General features: G+C 46.3%; 1 protein-coding gene across 9 annotated transcripts in view; it reads right to left on the reverse strand.

The window, feature by feature from the left end:
* Positions 1-22382, reverse strand: part of ryr2a (ryanodine receptor 2a (cardiac)) — a 167446-nt gene that overhangs the window by 58767 nt on the left and 86297 nt on the right. For all 9 annotated transcript variants that reach the window (XM_082152374.1, XM_082152373.1, XM_082152376.1 and 6 more), the window contains 20 exons: positions 22227-22313; positions 21200-21426; positions 19926-20721; positions 19399-19599; positions 18820-18925; positions 18365-18508; positions 17978-18251; positions 17641-17755; positions 16967-17099; positions 16597-16700; positions 15588-15723; positions 15218-15404; positions 6946-7057; positions 6144-6264; positions 5241-5410; positions 3306-3526; positions 2442-2532; positions 2220-2360; positions 922-1085; positions 391-469 (listed from right to left, as the gene is read on the reverse strand). In XM_082152374.1, coding sequence (XP_082008500.1) covers positions 391-469; positions 922-1085; positions 2220-2360; positions 2442-2532; positions 3306-3526; positions 5241-5410; positions 6144-6264; positions 6946-7057; positions 15218-15404; positions 15588-15723; positions 16597-16700; positions 16967-17099; positions 17641-17755; positions 17978-18251; positions 18365-18508; positions 18820-18925; positions 19399-19599; positions 19926-20721; positions 21200-21426; positions 22227-22313 — 3609 coding nt within the window. The remainder of the gene's footprint in view (positions 1-390; positions 470-921; positions 1086-2219; positions 2361-2441; positions 2533-3305; positions 3527-5240; positions 5411-6143; positions 6265-6945; positions 7058-15217; positions 15405-15587; positions 15724-16596; positions 16701-16966; positions 17100-17640; positions 17756-17977; positions 18252-18364; positions 18509-18819; positions 18926-19398; positions 19600-19925; positions 20722-21199; positions 21427-22226; positions 22314-22382) is intronic.

Genomic DNA, 22382 nt, shown 5'->3' on the forward strand with positions numbered 1-22382 from the left:
ACACACTAAACCAGTCATTAATGGAAAGCAGCACTAGATGGAGTTACACTTGTGACGGCTCGTTTTCTGCCACGGAATGACAAATATAAAGTAATTGTGACTTTTTATCTCGCAATTCTGAATTTTTTAAGCTTCCAAAGTTACAGGAAAAGTTTAAAAGAAAGGACTTTTACTAGTTATGCACTCCCCAACATCAGCAGAGAGGAGGACAAATGCAGACACAAATATAAATAAGAGAAATAGAATTTATTGTGGATGATTTTATATGGTGTATTTTGTTTGTTTAACTTGTTTCTGTAAAGAGCTTTGAGATGTACAGTTAAAAGCGCTATAGAAAATAAAGGTTATTATTATTATTCTAGAATTCATTGAAAGGAAAGCAGCTCTGACCTTCTCCATGGACCATTTCTCATGGGAATATTCTGCATATTTATTGATGAAATGATCGAGCTTCTCAGGAACAACAACACTGCAGAAACAGAAGCAGAAGAAGCAGCACATCGTAAAACTCCTCAGACCAGGTGTAGATGCAGATGTTCAGGGGTTCAGGTGTAGATGCAGATGTTCAGGGGTTCAGGTGTAGATGCAGATGTTCAGGGGTTCATGCAGATGTTCAGGGGTTCAGGTGTAGATGCAGATGTTCAGGGGTTCAGGTGTAGATGCAGATGTTCAGGGGTTCATGCAGATGTTCAGGGGTTCAGGTGTAGATGCAGATGTTCAGGGGTTCAGGTGTAGATGCAGATGTTCAGGGGTTCAGGTGTAGATGCAGATGTTCAGGGGTTCAGGTGTAGATGCAGATGTTCAGGGGTTCATGCAGATGTTCAGGGGTTCAGGTGTAGATGCAGATGTTCAGAGGTTCAGGTGTAGATGCAGATGTTCAGAGGGTTCAGGTGATATGGATGCTGTGTGTGTGAGTCTGACCTGCTGGTGTCGGCCGGCTGCGGGTTGAAGTTTCCCTCCGCATCCATAGACGACTGTTTCTCCATCATGGCCACGTAGTTTGACTCCATGTAATCAGGAGGTAAAGCTCCGGCCACTGCGCTCAGACACGGCAGCGCCAGCTTGAACAACTCCACGTCATACTTCTGCACACACACACATTTAATATTTAATTTAATATTCAACAATATTATTGATCTGCCAGCATTGACACCATTATATGAGAACTGAACTGAGCTGGACGATGACATCACGGTTTTCTCTATATGTAAGCAATAAGGTACGAGAGGCTAGTGCTGTATGGTGAATAAGTCACGGCTGAAGGGCGTTGTTCGGCTCGACGTGAAACGGAGTCAGTCGTGATTTATTCACCATACAGCACTAGCCTCTCGTACCTTATTGCTTTTATAAAACGGTTACCACACAATACAAATATTAAAGCTGAAAAATATGTATCTATGCAACTTTCATGAAGTGAAATCACTAAAAGCCTTCCTTCCGCTGGAACAAATAGTCCCTGACCGTAAACAGCAACAGACGTTACATACATTATTTCACCATTAGATGGAGACAAAGACTGTCTTTATGAGTGAGTCAGTCAGTAGAGAAGACTTTTATGTTGAAAGGACTCAAACTTGTGAAGGAAGAGGCAGCTGACGGATGACTATAGGCTCGGGAAACCCCTGAACTGTTAAAAGGACAAGATATCGCAGCGGACATTCAAACGGATTTTTTTATGATGAATATAGGACTGACCTGAAGGACAATGCTATATCTACTGTAAATGCAGTTACACTCGCTTACTCGATCTCTCACAATACTCTACTCTAGTTCAATGAACAATATTGATCGTGTTTAAGTTGCTAAGGGTGGTTGCTAGGGGTGTTGTGTAGAGATACAGAGAACCGTTGGGTGAAGCGGTCATAGCTGTGTTTTATCGTGAATAAAACACAGCTATTGACCAATCAGAATCAAGGATTGGACCTAACTGTTTTATAAATATATATAAATGAACTAAATTAATAACTTTTTTACAACAAAAATGAAACATCACTGAATTTCCTTAAGCTGGACTGTGATACTATTTTCTTCTGGAAACAAACTTTGTTGCATTATATCTCTGTAAAGCTGTTCTGAAACACTCTGTGCTGTAAAAAGCGCTATATAAATAAAGGTGACTTGACTTGACACACATAATAGATTGTAATTATTCAAACGTCTGATCAAGTGTGCACCCTCAGACACACGAGAAATGAGCTTCTGATCGAGCGAAACATCACCTTTCTGGCCAGAGCGTCAAAGATTCCCCAGAAGAGTTTTCTGGAGAGATGCAGCTCCTCGTCGGACGCGGCGCCGAAGCTTCCCCAGCCTCCCGACAGACAGTAGTACTTCCAGCAGCGCTCGTAGTGATTGGTCAGGAGCTGCAGGAGGACACGCCCACCAGAGCTGAGTTACACAGTACAGGTTTCCTGATGCGAACACGAGATCAGACGGAGGCTCACCTTCAGAGGCATCTTCGTGTGTTCGTTGAGCACGGGCACGTCGAACACCAGGCGCCGCAGCAGATGCTGCATCATCGACGGCCGCAGCTTCCTGAAATGAATATGTAAATCAGGGCACTATAGAATTAAATATGATCTCATTTGCACATATTTCCAGATTGTTGACATTATTGTGAGTGAAAATCTCTCTTTATCACTCAGAAATGATTCTAATATGATGATTTACTGCTCAAGAAACATTTATGATTATTATTAATGTTGAACACAGTTATTTACATTTTTATTTCAGGATTCTTTGATGAATAGAAAGTTCAGAAGAACAGCATTTATCTGCAATAGAAGCTTCTGTAACATTAAACACTACCGTTCAAAACTTTGGGGTCAGTAAGAATTTTTATTTTATGGGGGAAATAAATAAAATAAATCAATACTTTTATTCATCAAGGATGAATTAAATTGATCAAAAGTGACAGTAAAGACATTTAGAATGTTAGAAAATATTCTATTTCAAATAAATGCAGTTCTTTTGAACTTTCTATTCATCAAAGAATTCATCAACATTTTTATCAAAGAAATGACTGTTTTCAACAATAATGAATGTTTTTTGAGCATCAAATCATCATATTAGAGTAATTTCTGAAGGATCATGTGACACTGAAGACTGGAGTAATGATGCTGAACATTCAGCTTTATATATATATATTAAAATAGAAAACAGTTATTTTAAATTGTCATAATATTTAACAATATTACAGTTTTTTTTTTTTTTTATAAAATAAATGCAGCTTTGGTGAGTAGAAGAGACTTAACTAACGATGAGCAATGCATTTGTTACAGTGTTTAGCACTGGTGGCTAGCCCTCACCCGCACACGGCCAGCAGGCACTCCTCGATGGCGTCTCTCTGGGCTTTGGTGAGACAGCAGCCTTTAGACAGCCTGTAGACGGTGTGCAGAAGCGAGTCGATGAGGGACGCAAACGGCTCCGTCCCCGCGAACAGAGGAGCGCATTTAGTGAGCAGAGGCAGGACCGCCGTGCACAGGTACCGGTTCAGGGCCAGAGCCATGTCTGTGGCACTCAGAGCCGCCTGGGGGTCAGAGGTCACACACAACCAGGATCAGGAGAGGTCAGGGGTCACACACAACCAGGATCAGGAGAGGACAGAGGTCACACACAACCAGGATCAGGAGAGGACAGAGGTCACACACAACCAGGATCAGGAGAGGTCAGAGGTCACACACAACCAGGATCAGGAGAGGTCAGGGGTCACACACAACCAGGATTAGGAGAGGACAGAGGTCACACACAACCAGGATCAGGAGAGGTCAGAGGTCACACACAACCAGGATCAGGAGAGGTCAGAGGTCACACACAACCAGGATCAGGAGAGGACAGAGGTCACACACAACCAGGATCAGGAGAGGTCAGGGGTCAGACACAACCACGATCAGGAGAGGTCAGAGGTCACACACAACCAGGATCAGGAGAGGTCAGAGGTCACACACAACCAGGATCAGGAGAGGACAGAGGTCACACACAACCAGGATCAGGAGAGGTCCGGGGTCACACACAACCAGGATCAGGAGAGGACAGAGGTCACACACAACCAGGATCAGGAGAGGTCAGGGGTCAGACACAACCACGATCAGGAGAGGTCAGAGGTCACACACAACCAGGATCAGGAGAGGTCAGAGGTCACACACAACCAGGATCAGGAGAGGACAGAGGTCACACACAACCAGGATCAGGAGAGGTCCGGGGTCACACACAACCAGGATCAGGAGAGGACAGAGGTCACACACAACCAGGATCAGGAGAGGTCAGGGGTCAGACACAACCACGATCAGGAGAGGTCAGAGGTCACACACAACCAGGATCAGGAGAGGTCCGGGGTCACACACAACCAGGATCAGGAGAGGTCAGGGGTCAGACACAACCAGGATCAGGAGAGGTCAGGGGTCAGACACAACCACGATCAGGAGAGGTCAGAGGTCACACACAACCAGGATCAGGAGAGGTCAGAGGTCACACACAACCAGGATCAGGAGAGGACAGAGGTCACACACAACCAGGATCAGGAGAGGTCAGAGGTCACACACAACCAGGATCAGGAGAGGACAGAGGTCACACACAACCAGGATCAGGAGAGGTCAGGGGTCACACACAACCAGGATCAGGAGAGGTCAAAGATACCGCACACTCAACTAGGTGTTCAACCCAAAGTTGGGAGTTTAACTTGTGCGCAAAACTGGAATAACGGATAAAATGTTTGCGAATAAAGCAGTGTTTCCATATGTGTTCAAGAGAACAAAATCATCACTTCCTGGGAAATTGGTGCAAAATATGAGTAATAAAACTATAAGTTTCTGCAATCTGCGTCTTGTTCCCTCCATCATAAACGAATGTGTCTCGAGCGTTAGACGAAACACAGTAAACGCTGTCATGTTCTCTTGCGTTCGGGAACACACTCGTGTGTGTGAGACGCTTCTGGAGGGAATTACACCAAATCATTCTGATCACACACTTCGACTCCGGCGTTTCAGAAACACCAAACCAACATTAGAGATGCTGCGATGCCATTGGTCCACTGGTTACTCCAGTTATCCAATCACAGCCACTGATCCAAAGTCAGTTGCTCATGGAGGGATTAATGCACGTCTTGTTATTAGATAAAAAGCGAATGCACTCAATTAATACGATACATTTTTTAATGCACATTTAAGCACATCTTGGCATTTCTATCCAGCTTTTTCATAAAAATGGGTGGATGGAACCAGCTACTGAGGGGTCATGTGACTCACCGTGTCCAATGAGGCGGCGGCTCTGAGGTCAGGAAGGAAACCCACTTCCAGCAGGTGCAGGAGGAAGTTCTGGTCCTCGATGCCATAAACCCGGTCCAGGAACAAAACCATGGCCGCTTTGTGATCAGGACAGAACCCTGCTGACATATCCGGCTCGATCACGGTACCGTCTGGATGCACAAGCATAATCCATACTCATCAAGATATCAGGTTACCGCATAACTACATAATCCACAATGACAAGATTAATAACCCCTCTTCACGTGTCCGTCAAAAATGACAGAAATTCATTTTCTTATTTCAATTAAATAAATGTACTATATTTTAGTTCGATAATGTTTTTAATTTAATATTTTGTACTTTTAGGAGAATTTATGGTACTAAATGATATTTCTGCTGTATTTATAATCCATTTATTCTCTTTTTGAGCATAGACCTGACAATTAAATCTCCAACTTAAACTGTGGTAAATCTTGAATGCTTTAGAGCACAGACTGAAGTTTGATCTCTTTTAAAGACGACGCTTGGTAGATTATTGCTGAAGTGAAACAAGTTTAAAAAAGTGAACTTAAAAAAAGCTACAGAATTTTATGAAAAATGCACAAAAATACTATTTTCACTTTTTATTTGAAATCTATATTTTCACAAACATGTTTTACTCTAAAATTGCGCTCAAAAGTTGTGCTCAAAATTTGAGCCTGATCAAAAAATGAGTGTGACTATTTTTTTCAGGACCATTTAACCTGTTCAAATCATGTTCATGATTTTGCCAAAGCAAGTGCAAGTGCAAGTGCCAAAACCTTTACCAAGTTTCGTACCATTCCGATGAAGAAAACATTTTTATAAATTTTTTTGGTCAAAAATGGCAGAGGAGCACCAGAGGTTTAGCAGAGATCGCCAGACCTTTAGCCAGCGTGGGCATGAGGAATGGGATGCTGATCACGCCCACCAGATCCTCAATGGGAATGAGAGAGCGCAGGATGGCTCGGATACGGATGGCCTCTCCCTTCCCGGCGTGGATCAGCTGACGGAGGAGAAAGACACCATGTCATCAGTACCAGAACTCATACATCACATCAGCGTCACATGAGAGGAACATGAAGCTTTACACTGTCTCCCAACCAGATTAATCAGAGTTTTTGACTGGAACAACAACATACAGAGAATAAGAGTGATAATCTCAGGGACTGATAATGTGCTTTATTTAAGGGTGAAAGAGTCTAATGTGGGTCTGAATATAATTAACAGCCGTACTGAAAGCAACAATGGATAATCCTCTCAGATCTTGAAAATAAATGAAAGGAAACAAGAACGTTCAATCTGTGACCAAACAAGAGTATTCTATGACAACGACTGTTTCAGTCACTCGGCATGTATTTTTAATAATGTTAAAATGGTGAAATATTTATGAAACTGATTATGTATCCATTTGGTTGCGAGTGCAGAGAGACTCCGCCCACACGCTCTTCTGATTGGCTGTGATTTGTGATTGATTTGGTTGCGAGTGCAGAGAGGCTCCGCCCACACTCTCTGCTGATTGGCTGTGATTTGTGATTGATTTGGTTGCGAGTGCAGAGAGGCTCCGCCCACACTCTCTGCTGATTGGCTGTGATTTGTGACTGATCTGGTGGCGTCTCGTCTGGTTAGGACAGTGATGTGTGTGGGTGAAGATGATTGACAGAGGGAAACACACACATGAACTCACATGCATCTCTGGAGCGCAGCGGCCCAACAGGTCGATCAGAGCAGCGTAGAAGGTCATGATGGCGTTTCCCATGTGAATGGTGTCGTCCTCCTCTTCCTCCATCACGTCAGTACTGCGAGACACAGATCATCAGCGGTGTGATTAGTGTGTGTGTTAGGCAGATAATTAAGCTCTGATGATAAAATAAAGCTGATTAAACAGAAGCTCACCCGTACTTGCTGGATGCGTGAGAACAAAACTCACTGGTTCCTGAGCTTGTGTTTAATACACAGTATTTGAGAGCTCATCAATGTTTAAATGTGAATAAAAGCCTTAATTAAATCTGTTCATCATATAAAGTGATCGTGTCTCTTTAGAAGACTTGGATTACACCGCTCCAATCATATGGGTTTATTTTACCATCTGTTTATGCTTTATGAGTGTTTGAAGAGTTTTGGGTGAACAGACTTTCAATGGAGGGACAGAAATCTCTGATTCAAAGACGTTTCAAAGATGAACGAAAGTCTTATGGGTTTGAACAACATGAGGGGAGTAAATAGTAGAATTTTAATTTAACATTAATATCGTAATATCGATGTGCATGTAAACTATCCCTTTAAAACCCTGCAGAGGTGACCCTGCCACTGCATTTAGAGCTCGACCCATTTTACTGCGTGTTTCTGGAGCAGCGGACAGTGACATCAGGACCAGGGAAGATAAAGGAAGGATGTGTGTGGATCACGACACTGATGTCCTACATCTGCTGCATGGATGCTTGTGTTCAGGACCAGTGTTGGGGAAAGGTACTTTTGAAAGTAATGCAACAATATTGCGCTACCGCTTTAAAACCCTCATCCTTCCCTCGCACTTTGTAACACACCTGTCCCTCGCGGGGCAAAATGAGCCGATTAATATAACATGATGAATCACGAGTTGAGCATTGGCACTAAATCTGCGCAGATTTGTCTTATACATTTGACAGCGTTTCCCGCCACAGTTGATTTATACCTGTGTTTGGCGAGTGTTCTTCATTTCAAACCCTGAATGCGTTCCCCCAACCCTGTTCAGCGCATCATCTCCCGTGAGTGTGCGTTCACTCAGTGTGTGTTTGGTGTGTTCAGTGTGTTTGGTGCGTTCGGTGTGTGTTTGGTGCGTTCGGTGTGTGTTTGGTGCGTTCGGTGTGTGTTTGGTGCGTTCGGTGTGTGTTTGGTGCGTTCAGTGTGTGTTTGGTGCGTTCAATGTGTGTTTGGTGCGTTCGGTGTGTGTTTGGTGCGTTCGGTGTGTGTTTGGTGCGTTCGGTGTGTGTTTGGTGCGTTCAGTGTGTGTTTGGTATGTTCAGTGTGTGTTTGGTGCGTTCAATGTGTGTTTGGTGTGTGTTTGGTGCGTTCAGTGTGTGTTTGGTGCGTTCGGTGTGTGTTTGGTGCGTTCAGTGTGTGTTTGGTGCGTTCAGTGTGTGTTTGGTGGGTTCAGTGTGTGTTTGGTGTGTTCAGTGTGTGTTTGGTGCGTTCAGTGTGTGTTTGGTGTGTTCGGTGTGTTTGGTGTGTTCAGTGTGTGTTTGGTGCGTTCAGTGTGTGTTTGGTGTGTTCAGTGTGTGTTTGGTGCGTTCAGTGTGTGTTTGGTGCGTTCAGTGTGTGTTTGGTGCGTTCAGTGTTTGTTTGGTGCGTTCAGTGTGTGTTTGGTGCGTTCAGTGTGTGTTTGGTGCGTTCAGTGTGTGTTTGGTGCGTTCAGTGTGTGTTTGGTGCGTTCAGTGTGTGTTCGGTGTGTTTGGTGTGTGTTTGGTGTGTTCGGTGTGTGTTCGGTGTGTGTTTGGTGTGTTCGGTGTGTGTTTGGTGTGTTCGGTGTGTGTTTGGTGCGTTCTGTGTGTGTTTGGTGTGTGTTTGGTGTGTTCAGTGTGTGTTTGGTGTGTGTTTGGTGTGTTCAGTGTGTGTTTGGTGTGTTCAGTGTGTGTTTGGTGCGTTCGGTGTGTGTTTGGTGTGTTCAGTGTGTGTTTGGTATGTTCAGTGTGTGTTTGGTGCGTTCAGTGTGTGTTTGGTGTGTGTTCAGTGTGTGTTTGGTGTGTTCAGTGTGTGTTTGGTGTGTTCAGTGTGTGTTTGGTGCGTTCGGTGTGTGTTTGGTGTGTTCAGTGTGTGTTTGGTGCGTTCGGTGTGTGTTTGGTGCGTTCAGTGTGTGTTCAGTGTGTGTTTGGTGTGTTCAGTGTGTGTTTGGTATGTTCAGTGTGTGTTTGGTGTGTTCAGTGTGTGTTTGGTGTGTGTTTGGTGTGTTCAGTGTGTGTTTGGTATGTTCAGTGTGTGTTTGGTATGTTCAGTGTGTGTTTGGTGTGTTCAGTGTGTGTTTGGTGTGTGTTTGGTGTGTTCAGTGTGTGTTTGGTGTGTTCAGTGTGTGTTTGGTATGTTCAGTGTGTGTTTGGTGCGTTCAGTGTGTGTTCAGTGTGTGTTTGGTGTGTTCAGTGTGTGTTTGGTATGTTCAGTGTGTGTTTGGTGCGTTCAGTGTGTGTTCAGTGTGTGTTTGGTGTGTTCAGTGTGTGTTTGGTATGTTCAGTGTGTGTTTGGTGTGTTCAGTGTGTGTTTGGTGCGTTCGGTGTGTGTTTGGTGTGTTCAGTGTGTGTTTGGTGCGTTCGGTGTGTGTTTGGTGCGTTCGGTGTGTGTTTGGTGTGTTCAGTGTGTGTTTGGTGTGTTCAGTGTGTGTTTGGTGCGTTCGGTGTGTGTGTTTGGTGTGTTCAGTGTGTGTTTGGTGCGTTCGGTGTGTGTTTGGTGCGTTCGGTGTGTGTTTGGTGCGTTCAGTGTGTGTTTGGTGCGTTCAGTGTGTGTTTGGTGCGTTCAGTGTGTGTTTGGTGCGTTCGGTGTGTGTTTGGTGCGTTCGGTGTGTGTTTGGTGCGTTCGGTGTGTGTTTGGTGCGTTCTGTGTGTGTTTGGTGTGTGTTTGGTGCGTTCTGTGTGTGTTTGGTGTGTGTTTGGTGCGTTCTGTGTGTGTTTGGTGTGTGTTTGGTGCGTTCAGTGTGTGTTTGGTGTGTTCAGTGTGTGTTTGGTGCGTTCGGTGTGTGTGTTTGGTGCGTTCGGTGTGTGTTTGGTGCGTTCGGTGTGTGTTTGGTGCGTTCGGTGTGTGTTTGGTGCGTTCTGTGTGTGTTTGGTGTGTGTTTGGTATGTTCAGTGTGTGTTTGGTGTGTGTTTGGTGCGTTCGGTGTGTGTTTGGTGCGTTCAGTGTGTGTTTGGTGCGTTCAGTGTGTGTTTGGTGCGTTCGGTGTGTGTTTGGTGCGTTTGGTGTGTGTTTGGTGTGTTCGGTGTGTGTTCAGTGTGTGTTTGGTGTGTTCAGTGTGTGTTTGGTGTGTTCGGTGTGTGTTTGGTGCGTTCAGTGTGTGTTTGGTGCGTTCAGTGTTTGTTTGGTGTGTTCAGTGTGTGTTTGGTGCGTTCTGTGTGTGTTTGGTGTGTGTTTGGTGCGTTCAGTGTGTGTTTGGTGTGTTCAGTGTGTGTTTGGTGTGTTCAGTGTGTGTTTGGTGCGTTCGGTGTGTGTTTGGTGTGTTCAGTGTGTGTTTGGTGCGTTCGGTGTGTGTGTTTGGTGCGTTCGGTGTGTGTTTGGTGCGTTCGGTGCGTTCGGTGTGTGTTTGGTGCGTTCGGTGTGTGTTTGGTGCGTTCGGTGTGTGTTTGGTGCGTTCTGTGTGTGTTTGGTGTGTGTTTGGTATGTTCAGTGTGTGTTTGGTGTGTGTTTGGTGCGTTCGGTGTGTGTTTGGTGCGTTCAGTGTGTGTTTGGTGCGTTCAGTGTGTGTTTGGTGCGTTTGGTGTGTGTTTGGTGTGTTCGGTGTGTGTTCAGTGTGTGTTTGGTGTGTTCAGTGTGTGTTTGGTGTGTTCGGTGTGTGTTTGGTGCGTTCAGTGTGTGTTTGGTGCGTTCAGTGTTTGTTTGGTGTGTTCAGTGTGTGTTTGGTGCGTTCGGTGTGTGTTTGGTGTGTTCGGTGTGTGTTTGGTGTGTGTTTGGTGCGTTCAGTGTGTGTTTGGTGTGTTCAGTGTGTGTTTGGTGTGTTCAGTGTGTGTTTGGTGTGTTCAGTGTGTGTTTGGTGTGTTCAGTGTGTGTTTGGTGTGTTCAGTGTGTGTTTGGTGCGTTCGGTGTGTGTTTGGTGCGTTCGGTGTGTGTTTGGTGCGTTCAGTGTGTGTTTGGTGCGTTCGGTGTGTGTTTGGTGCGTTCTGTGTGTGTTTGGTGTGTGTTTGGTGTGTTCAGTGTGTGTTTGGTGCGTTCGGTGTGTGTTTGGTGTGTTCAGTGTGTGTTTGGTGTGTGTTTGGTGCGTTCGGTGTGTGTTTGGTGCGTTCGGTGTGTGTTTGGTGCGTTCGGTGTGTGTTTGGTGTGTTCAGTGTGTGTTTGGTGCGTTCGGTGTGTGTTTGGTGCGTTCGGTGTGTGTTTGGTGTGTTCAGTGTGTGTTTGGTGTGTTCAGTGTGTGTTTGGTGCGTTCAGTGTGTGTTTGGTGCGTTCGGTGTGTGTTTGGTGTGTTCAGTGTGTGTTTGGTGTGTTCAGTGTGTGTTTGGTGCGTTCAGTGTGTGTTTGGTGCGTTCGGTGTGTGTGTTTGGTGCGTTCGGTGTGTGTTTGGTGCGTTCGGTGTGTGTTTGGTGCGTTCAGTGTGTGTTTGGTGCGTTCTGTGTGTGTTTGGTGTGTGTTTGGTGCGTTCAGTGTGTGTTTGGTGTGTTCAGTGTGTGTTTGGTGTGTTCAGTGTGTGTTTGGTGCGTTCGGTGTGTGTTTGGTGTGTTCAGTGTGTGTTTGGTGCGTTCAGTGTGTGTTTGGTGCGTTCAGTGTGTGTTTGGTGTGTTCAGTGTGTGTTTGGTGCGTTCGGTGTGTGTTTGGTGTGTTCAGTGTGTGTTTGGTGTGTTCAGTGTGTGTTTGGTGCGTTCAGTGTGTGTTTGGTGCGTTCGGTGTGTGTGTTTGGTGCGTTCGGTGTGTGTTTGGTGCGTTCGGTGTGTGTTTGGTGCGTTCGGTGTGTGTTTGGTGCGTTCTTTGTGTGTTGGTGTGTGTTTGGTATGTTCAGTGTGTGTTTGGTGTGTGTTTGGTGCGTTCGGTGTGTGTTTGGTGCGTTCAGTGTGTGTTTGGTGCGTTCAGTGTGTGTTTGGTGCGTTCAGTGTGTGTTTGGTGCGTTCGGTGTGTGTTTGGTGCGTTCTGTGTGTGTTTGGTGTGTGTTTGGTGTGTTCAGTGTGTGTTTGGTGTGTTCAGTGTGTGTTTGGTATGTTCAGTGTGTGTTTGGTGCGTTCAGTGTGTGTTTGGTGTGTTCAGTCTGTGTTTGGTGTGTTCAGTGTGTGTTTGGTGCGTTCGGTGTGTGTTTGGTGTGTTCAGTGTGTGTTTGGTGCGTTCGGTGTGTGTTTGGTGTGTTCAGTGTGTGTTTGGTGTGTTCAGTGTGTGTTTGGTGCGTTCGGTGTGTGTGTTTGGTGCGTTCGGTGTGTGTTTGGTGCGTTCGGTGTGTGTTTGGTGCTTTCGGTGTGTGTTTGGTGCGTTCGGTGTGTGTTTGGTGTGTTCAGTGTGTGTTTGGTGTGTTCAGTGTGTGTTTGGTGCGTTCGGTGTGTGTTTGGTGCGTTCGGTGTGTGTTTGGTGTGTTCGGTGTGTTTGGTGCGTTCAGTGTGTGTTCAGTGTGTGTTTGGTGTGTGTTTGGTGCGTTCGGTGTGTGTTTGGTGCGTTCCGTGTGTGTTTGGTGTGTTCAGTGTGTGTTTGGTGTGTTCAGTGTGTGTTTGGTGCGTTCGGTGTGTGTTTGGTGTGTTCAGTCTGTGTTTGGTGCGTTCGGTGTGTGTTTGGTGTGTTCAGTGTGTGTTTGGTGCGTTCGGTGTGTGTTTGGTGTGTTCAGTGTGTGTTTGGTGTGTTCAGTGTGTGTTTGGTGTGTTCAGTGTGTGTTTGGTGCGTTCGGTGTGTGTGTTTGGTGCGTTCGGTGTGTGTTTGGTGCGTTCGGTGTGTGTTTGGTGCGTTCAGTGTGTGTTTGGTGCGTTCTGTGTGTGTTTGGTGTGTGTTTGGTGCGTTCTGTGTGTGTTTGGTGCGTTCTGTGTGTGTTTGGTGTGTGTTTGGTGCGTTCAGTGTGTGTTTGGTGTGTTCAGTGTGTGTTTGGTGTGTTCAGTGTGTGTTTGGTGCGTTCGGTGTGTGTTTGGTGCGTTCAGTGTGTGTTTGGTGCGTTCAGTGTGTGTTTGGTGTGTTCAGTGTGTGTTTGGTGCGTTCGGTGTGTGTTTGGTGCGTTCAGTGTGTGTTTGGTGCGTTCAGTGTGTGTTTGGTGCGTTCGGTGTGTGTTTGGTGCGTTCAGTGTGTGTTTGGTGCGTTCGGTGTGTGTTTGGTGCGTTCGGTGTGTGTGTTTGGTGCGTTCCGTGTGTGTTTGGTGCGTTCGGTGTGTGTTTGGTGCGTTCGGTGTGTGTTTGGTGCGTTCTTTGTGTGTTTGGTGTGTGTTTGGTATGTTCAGTGTGTGTTTGGTGTGTGTTTGGTGCGTTCGGTGTGTGTTTGGTGCGTTCAGTGTGTGTTTGGTGCGTTCAGTGTGTGTTTGGTGCGTTCGGTGTGTGTTTGGTGCGTTCTGTGTGTGTTTGGTGTGTGTTTGGTGTGTTCAGTGTGTGTTTGGTGTGTTCAGTGTGTGTTTGGTATGTTCAGTGTGTGTTTGGTGCGTTCAGTGTGTGTTTGGTGTGTTCAGTCTGTGTTTGGTGCGTTCAGTGTGTGTTTGGTGCGTTCGGTGTGTGTTTGGTGTGTTCAGTGTGTGTTTGGTGCGTTCGGTGTGTGTTTGGTGCGTTCAGTGTGTGTTTGGTGTGTTCAGTGTGTGTTTGGTGCGTTCGGTGTGTGTGTTTGGTGCGTTCAGTGTGTGTTTGGTGCGTTCAGTGTGTGTTTGGTGCGTTCAGTGTGTGTTTGGTGTGTTCAGTGTGTGTTTGGTGCGTTCGGTGTGTGTGTTTGGTGCGTTCAGTGTGTGTTTGGTGTGTTCAGTGTGTGTTTGGTGTGTGTTTGGTGCGTTCGGTGTGTGTTTGGTGTGTTCAGTGTGTGTTTGGTGCGTTCGGTGTGTGTTTGGTGCGTTCAGTGTGTGTTTGGTGTGTTCAGTGTGTGTTTGGTGCGTTCGGTGTGTGTGTTTGGTGCGTTCAGTGTGTGTTTGGTGTGTTCAGTGTGTGTTTGGTGTGTGTTTGGTGCGTTCGGTGTGTGTTTGGTGTGTTCAGTGTGTGTTTGGTGCGTTCGGTGTGTGTTTGGTGCGTTCGGTGTGTGTTTGGTGTGTTCAGTGTGTGTTTGGTGTGTTCAGTGTGTGTTTGGTGCGTTCGGTGTGTGTGTTTGGTGCGTTCGGTGTGTGTTTGGTGCGTTCGGTGTGTGTTTGGTGCGTTCGGTGTGTGTTTGGTGCGTTCGGTGTGTGTTTGGTGTGTTCAGTGTGTGTTTGGTGTGTTCAGTGTGTGTTTGGTGCGTTCGGTGTGTGTTTGGTGCGTTCGGTGTGTGTTTGGTGTGTTCGGTGTGTTTGGTGCGTTCAGTGTGTGTTCAGTGTGTGTTTGGTGTGTGTTTGGTGCGTTCGGTGTGTGTTTGGTGCGTTCCGTGTGTGTTTGGTGTGTTCAGTGTGTGTTTGGTGTGTTCAGTGTGTGTTTGGTGCGTTCGGTGTGTGTTTGGTGTGTTCAGTGTGTGTTTGGTGCGTTCGGTGTGTGTTTGGTGTGTTCAGTGTGTGTTTGGTGCGTTCGGTGTGTGTTTGGTGTGTTCAGTGTGTGTTTGGTGTGTTCAGTGTGTGTTTGGTGTGTTCAGTGTGTGTTTGGTGTGTTCAGTGTGTGTTTGGTGCGTTCGGTGTGTGTTTGGTGCGTTCGGTGTGTGTTTGGTGTGTTCAGTGTGTGTTTGGTGTGTTCAGTGTGTGTTTGGTGCGTTCGGTGTGTGTGTTTGGTGCGTTCGGTGTGTGTTTGGTGCGTTCGGTGTGTGTTTGGTGCGTTCGGTGTGTGTTTGGTGCGTTCGGTGTGTGTTTGGTGTGTTCAGTGTGTGTTTGGTGTGTTCAGTGTGTGTTTGGTGCGTTCGGTGTGTGTTTGGTGCGTTCGGTGTGTGTTTGGTGTGTTCGGTGTGTTTGGTGCGTTCAGTGTGTGTTCAGTGTGTGTTTGGTGTGTGTTTGGTGCGTTCGGTGTGTGTTTGGTGCGTTCCGTGTGTGTTTGGTGTGTTCAGTGTGTGTTTGGTGTGTTCAGTGTGTGTTTGGTGCGTTCGGTGTGTGTTTGGTGTGTTCAGTGTGTGTTTGGTGCGTTCGGTGTGTGTTTGGTGTGTTCAGTGTGTGTTTGGTGCGTTCGGTGTGTGTTTGGTGTGTTCAGTGTGTGTTTGGTGTGTTCAGTGTGTGTTTGGTGCGTTCGGTGTGTGTTTGGTCGTACAGGGTTCTGCTCTCCTCTGTGGTGGGCGAGGGCCCGTCTCGACCGGGATCTTCTGAGATCTTGATGGCCTCCTCCATGGCCGCCAGAAGCCCGTTCCCGCCTTCTCCGCGCAGGGCGGGGCCAAAACACTCCGGCCGGCGAATCAGGAGCCGCACGACCACATTAGCGTTCTCCTCCACGCTCTCACCTGAGAGAGGCCAAACAACACACAACTACTCAACAAACACCACACAGACACTATAAAGATCAAGATCATGATTAGTGGGAATCGTCATTATTATCATGGCGTTTGTCTGACATGTGTCAGAAGTGTAACTTTTATTATGACAACATTTCATTCTCCAGAAGTGGATCCGGGCGGAACACACACCGTTACAGAAGACTGCAAATCTGAGGAAGTCCAGGTATCGTTCGCCCTCCACCGGGTTCCAGCCGATGTCAGGATAACCTTTAGATATCAGCATTACACAGCTCTGAAGACCACAGCCGGCCAGATACTGCACCACCTGACACACACACACACACACACACACACACATTTACAAATACATTTACATTTATGCATTAGGCAGACGCTTTTATCCAAAGCGACTTACATTGCATTTCAAGCTACACATTTACATTCTTATCAGTTATCAGTTCTTGCTTTCCCTGGGAATCGAACCCATGACCTTGGCGTTGCAAGCGCTAACGCTCTACTGATCATTTCCTGATGATTTCCTCTCCCCCACGTGTTCCAAGATATTTATGTCTTTTTCAGGTCATTTTCAAAAAACAAAAAACATTTATATACTTTTTTAACCACTAATGCTGGTCTTGCACTAGCTGTGATGCGCCACACATTACGCAATCAGGTTGAAAGGTCACGCATGTTCCGGTTCATAAATGTAGAGTAGAGTGAAAAACTCTTTTGTAAATGGCGTTTGAATCAGTCTTTGCACGTTCGCTCTGTAAACACTCGGCCGGTTCTTCCGCCTACGTCACGCTTGACCTTTCACCCTGATTACGTAATGTGTGTCGCATCACAGCTAGTGCAAGACCAGCATTTGTGGTTAAAAGTATATAAATGTTTATTATGTTCTAAAATGTCGGCTGGTTTGTCTAGATAAGACTCTTATTCCTCGGCTGGATCGTGTCGAGACTTTGAAGCTGCACTGAAACTCACATCTGGACCTTCGACCCGTTGGACCCCATTGACGTCACTATATGGAGAACAACCCTGGAGTGTTTTCCTCAAAAACCTAAATTCCTTTTCCACTGAACACCTCTTGGATGACGTGGGGAGAGGACATTTGTAATCTGAAGTGAACTGATCCTTTAACAGGTTAAACTGCAGTAATGAAGTAAAACTCCTGTTCAGAAGAGACAGAGATGTGAACCTTCTCGAGGTCTGGTTCTCTCAGCGCCAGAGCCAGTTCATTATTATCCATCACTGATGCGGCGGCCACATCTAGAGGAGTGGATCCTCTCATCGACGGAGACGCTGAGGAGAACAAACACACACAGGATGACTGTAGGGTCTAACACACACACACGCGACTCAAGCTCAGATATCCAGACTAGTGATACGGGAGTCGATTCCTCAACTCTGAAAATGCGCAGTAAATTAAACATAACGTAACAGAAAACATTTCTCGTTTATTTAATTCTGGCACAAACTTCGACCATTGTCAATGGAGTGAAGGAGTTAATCCATCCACTGATACGGCTGTGCTGTGTGGAGCTGTGCGGAGCTGTGCGGAGTCTTACCGAGGCCCACGCTGCTGTTCTCCAGGAGGTAGCTGAGATGATCGAACATGGCCTTCTGGTTCTGACGGCTGATCCGGCAGAAGTAGCACAGGAACCGGCAGCAGTTCGCCACCATCTTAGGAAAGGTGATTTCCTGAAGACCGAAGGACATTCGTTCAGCGAAAACCAACACGACTGATTCCTGAAACTGAACTCTGAGACGCTCACACTGCTCATTACTGTAAAACTGCTTTGAGGCAATCTGAAATAAACATGACACTGATGCTGAACGTTCATCTTGACGTTAGTAATGAAGCTTTATGTAAGAGATCATAAACCATGACCAGAGTGTGTAAAATATGTTTTTCTGTGAGCAGAAAGAGAGTGTTGTGATAATAACTAACTTTATTTTCTATAGCGCCTTATAGCACCAAGTTGGATCTCAAAGGAGCTTTACAAGAATTAATAAAAAATACTTAGAAGTATTGCTATCAAACAAGCTATCAAGTTAATTTAAGATTAACATTAGACCACGGAATGATAACACTAGCCAATCACAATCCAGTATTACACAGAAACAGGTCAGAGAAACAAGTTCAAGCAAAACTGTTCAGATGTAGTACAAAATAAAGCCTGAAACTCTTAAAGAATATAGTATTTTTTTCTTGGGCAGTGAAACTTTTGGCATCTCTCACCTTGGACTCTCCTCCACCCAGCACGTTCACCATCACCTCCATCACGGTCTCGTGCATCCCCAGCGCTCGCATCAGGTTCGGGTGCTGGTAAAACACCTTGTTATTCATGATGTCACTGCAGACGAGACAGAGGTCAGAGGTCAGGCTGGAATCTGAGACAAACGCTCCACTGCTTTATATATAATATTCAAAATATTCACTTAATATATCTATATTTGTCTGAATTACATTTTTAGTATTATTTAATAGTCTGTTATAACTGAATGGCCTTTAAATGCATGGTTTGCTCTATACTGCCCCCTGTGGCTGATGTGAGACGCAGGTGATTGTGCTTCACCTGAGGCCGTGAATCATGAGCTTCTCCTCCTCACGGCCCATCCTGACGCTGAGCAGCGAGCGGATCTGCCCCAGAGACGCCAGCAGGCTGATGGTGTCCTCCACGGAGACGGCGTTGATGGTGTAGGTCTTGGGCAGCGCCCGCACCTGACCCCCGATGCCGTCGTACTGCCGGTGGAGGAGCACGAACATCGCCCGCACCAGCTCCGGGTCCTCGATCACCGACTCCTGCGCCCAGCGGACCATAGTCTCCGAGATCAGCTGCTGAAGAGTGCCTGAGGACACACACACCAGCGGCATCAGGACTTCCTTCAGTAACATCTACACACTCTGAACTGTAGAGTTTCTCAGGACTGCAGAGACCCTGAGGACGAGCTGCAGAACTCACTGGGTTTCTTTGCTTTCTTTTTCTTTGGTGTTTCAGTCATTTTGTTCTTCAGGTATTTGACCTTCTCCACCAGAGACATCAGACGACCCCTGATGGTGAAATCACTGTCTCCGTCTCCGGATTTATCATCATCCATCTCAATGCCTACAGAGCACACACACACACACACACACACACACACACACACAACAGCAAACAGCAAAACATTAGATTGAAAAAGAAACATGATTTATAAGCCTTTTTAACTGTTGAGGACAGTTTTATATTAGGAGTAAATCACACATCAATCATAAAACAATAACACAGACTCAATAGATCATGAATGAAGATGTTTTTCTGACCCCAGTGGCAAGAACAGTTATAACAGAAGATACATTATTATTATTATCTCGTCTTATTTGGTTTATAATTCATTAGGGATGTTTAGATGAGGCTGATCAGAGAAGAAGCTTCACCGCAGTGAGTCATGAGATCCTCATGGAAGTCCAGCAGCTGCTCACGGATGTCCTCGGGACACGGACAATCCTGCTTCTCGTGCTTAAAATTCAGCAGCATGTTGATCTGAACACACACACAAGTTATTACATGTTAATCAAAGATTATAAAGATACACATTTTTCTTCTTTGCAACAACATGATCAATAAAACCGGGTGAATCACACAAAGAACATGAGAGTCATATTACAAAGTATGACTTCTTATGACTTTTCTTTTTGTAATAAATAAAATGAAGCATGCAAGCAAAATAAAACAAGATGAAATGATTCATGCATGACAATTAAGCACATTTCCATCCCAAATTCTCATTAGCATAATATAAAACAACACGGTTGCAGCACAGTACAGAAATGCTGCAATAAACTAATGAAACAATTCTGTTTTATTATTTGATTCATAAAATCAGCATGACTTAGATCATTAAATCCAAGACCAGAAGCACCACCATGATGTGCACTTGTGATTGTTTATTTTCCACATGATCAGAGCTCGGGATGAAAGGTGGTGAATGTGGAGAAGGATGAGCTGCTCCTGACCTGTTCCTGCGGAGGCGAGCGGAACTCTTTGGTTTTGCGCGCCGTGAGAGCGGCCGACATGTTCAGCGCCTGCATCACTTCATTATAGCGGAAGCGCTGGTTCTCCTGAAGATTGGCCACAAAGTCGTCGGAGAAGGCGACCACAGCCTCGATGCGGTGACGCACCTGACAGTCGCACAGGTACTGGAGCAGGTGACACATCTGAGCACACACACCAGTCAGCTTTACTTCACAGTGATAAACAGGACATAACAGATGCAAACCTCATTAGCATCATAAAGCAGCTCTTAAACTGATAGTCCACCCAAAAATGAAAATTAGCCCATGAAGTGATGCATTTGTGTAAAAAAAATATCCATATTTAACACTTTACAAAGTAATATTCTAGCTTCCGGCCAAACGAACATACGTAGTCTACTTATGCCTAAAGCACAACTTATGACGTCAGAAGTAGTGTAAATATCAGCAGTGCGTCGCATTACTCGCATAAGTTGCGCTTTAGACTTAATGTTAATGCATCTTCTCACCTGGAGTTTGACAGGTTCAGGAAGCTTCATCTGTAAAAGTCCTTCTTTGGGCATCTTTCCTCTCAGACCATGTTCCTCGGCTCCACCCCCTTCCAGCCGGCCCCGCCCACCTCCATCCTCAGCCCCGCCCCCTCGGTCCTGCGAGAACACGCTGGGCTCGATCAGCTGCAGGATGGTCTTCAGGTCCCCGTTGTGGAAGATGCCCATGATGAGGAGTGTGTAGAAGAGCTTGATGAGCGGAACGAACAGGAACTCAGTGCTGCCGCCCACGGGGTCGCGCACGTGAAGACTCCCCTCGCGCACCGCCTCCGTTAGCATCTCCATCGTGCGGCTCTTCAGCGTCTCCAGCGGGAACTCGGGGCTGAACTGGAAGCACAGTGAGCTGGAGCCCAGCGGAGCCACGAAGCTAGGCGAGGAGAAGCGCATGCGCGGCTGCAGAGACGTGCTCAGGCCGATGCCCGGCAGCCCGTGCTTTTTCTTCTCGTCGGGGAACAGCGTGATGCTCTTGGTCTCCGCCGTCATGGGCACGATGTACTCGGAGTTCATCATGAGGCGCGCGGTGGCGTAGCTGCTCAGGTGGATGTCGATGAGCAGGTCGTAGTATCCGGTGCGCAGGAGGCCTGGCATGTATTTGTTCTGGATAGCGTAGAGGAGCTGAGACTCGTCAGCGTGACTGCAGAGAGCGTGAGCCACTCGGTTGTTCCCCAGCGCACAGATGGCCGAGTACAAGCGCAGTGTGTGATAGTGGAACTGCAGCAGGTCCAGCTGCTCCGTCAGCTCCAGGATATCCAGAGACCTGACGGACACACAGCGTCAGTGAACAAACTCTGAGGACTAATGCAAATCTATCTATCTAACCCATCAGCTGGACATCACATTCATCACAAACAGAAACATAATTCATGGTTAGATTTAATTATGACTGATCCACCTATGAAATAAATCAATTCAGATCAGAGCCAGACACAACACTTCCACTAAAAACTCACTCACTGTGTAACAATTGCTTCAAATTGTTCATTTCTAGTGATTTTAGGGCTTACAAATAAATACAGTTTTGGTGAATCTGTAGAATGTCCATATTAGAGACATATTTTTCTAATTATATGCATAAAACTCAACCCTGTTACTAACTAAAGAGTGCGTGTATGTGTGTATGTGTGCGTGTACATGTGTTTGTCTGAGTGTATGTGTGTGCTTGTGTTTGTGTGTGTGTGAATGTATGCATATGTGTGTGTGTGAGAGTTAGTGACTGTGTGTGTGTGTGTTCACACCTGTTCTCCTCAGGTATATGGAGGGTCATGAACTGCAGCGGTTCTGAACTCTGCACCATCCAGCCCAGTCTCTCGTTGACCCTGGTGACCTCTGACCTCAGGAACTGATTGGGCACACGGCTCCACAACACAGGCGTGAGGAACTGCACATGTAACCGCGGCGGACACTGAGGAACCACATTCTTCCGTTCGCTTTTAAACAGCCCAGCAGAGAGCGGCATGACGCTCTACACACACACAGAATGTAAAGTTGGCAAACTTCATCATCTCAGATGTTCCTGCATGAGCTAAACTTACACTCGCCCTGTTTGTGCAAACGCAGAGAAAATAAAAATAGCCTCAACATCCTTTGTGTGTGTGTGTGTGTGTGTGTGCGTACATGTTTTTCTATCCCGGTTGGGGACTTAACCCTGAATGCACACACACTCAAGGAGACTCGTGTCACTGTGGGACTAAATTGAGGAACACAAGCGTATAAATCATGCGGAATGAGTTTTTTTGAAAATGTAAAAATGCAGAAAGTTTTGTGTGATGAGTAGATTTAGGGGTCGGGTTAGTGTGTGTGTGTGTGTGTGTGTGTGTGTGTGTGTGATGAGTAGGTTTAGGGGTCGGGTTAGTGTGTGTGTGTGTGATGAGTAGGTTTAGGGGTCGGGTTAGTGTGTGTGTGTGTGTGTGTGTGTGATGAGTAGGTTTAGGGGTTGGGTTAGTGTGCATGTGTGTGTGTGTGTGTGATGAGTAGGTTTAGGGGTTGGGTTAGTGTGTGTGTGTGTGTGATGAGTAGGTTTAGGGGTTGGGTTAGTGTGTGTGTGTGTGTGTGTGATGAGTAGGTTTAGGGGTTGGGTTAGTGTGTGTGTGTGTGTGTGTGTGTGTGTGTGTGTGTGTGTGTGTGTGTGTGTGTGTGTGTGTGTGTGTGTGTGTGTGTGTGTGTGTGTGTGTGATGAGTAGGTTTAGGGGTCGGGTTAGTGTCTGTGAATGTGTGTGGGTTAGGGGGGGTTAGGTGTGTCTGTGTGTGTGAATGAAATCTCACCTTGATGCGTCCCAGCTCGAACTGGAAGACGTTTGGACTGGTTGCCTGCGCAAACACTGCAGGGAAGAGTTTAGTGCTAGGTTCCACCTGCACACACACACAGCTCAGCTGTTAGTCAGGGTTAGGGTCAGGGTCAGGTTTAGGGTCAGGGTCAGT

This window comes from Leuciscus leuciscus, assembly GCF_965113295.1.
Source record: "Leuciscus leuciscus genome assembly, chromosome: 21".
NCBI lineage: Eukaryota > Metazoa > Chordata > Actinopteri > Cypriniformes > Leuciscidae > Leuciscus > Leuciscus leuciscus.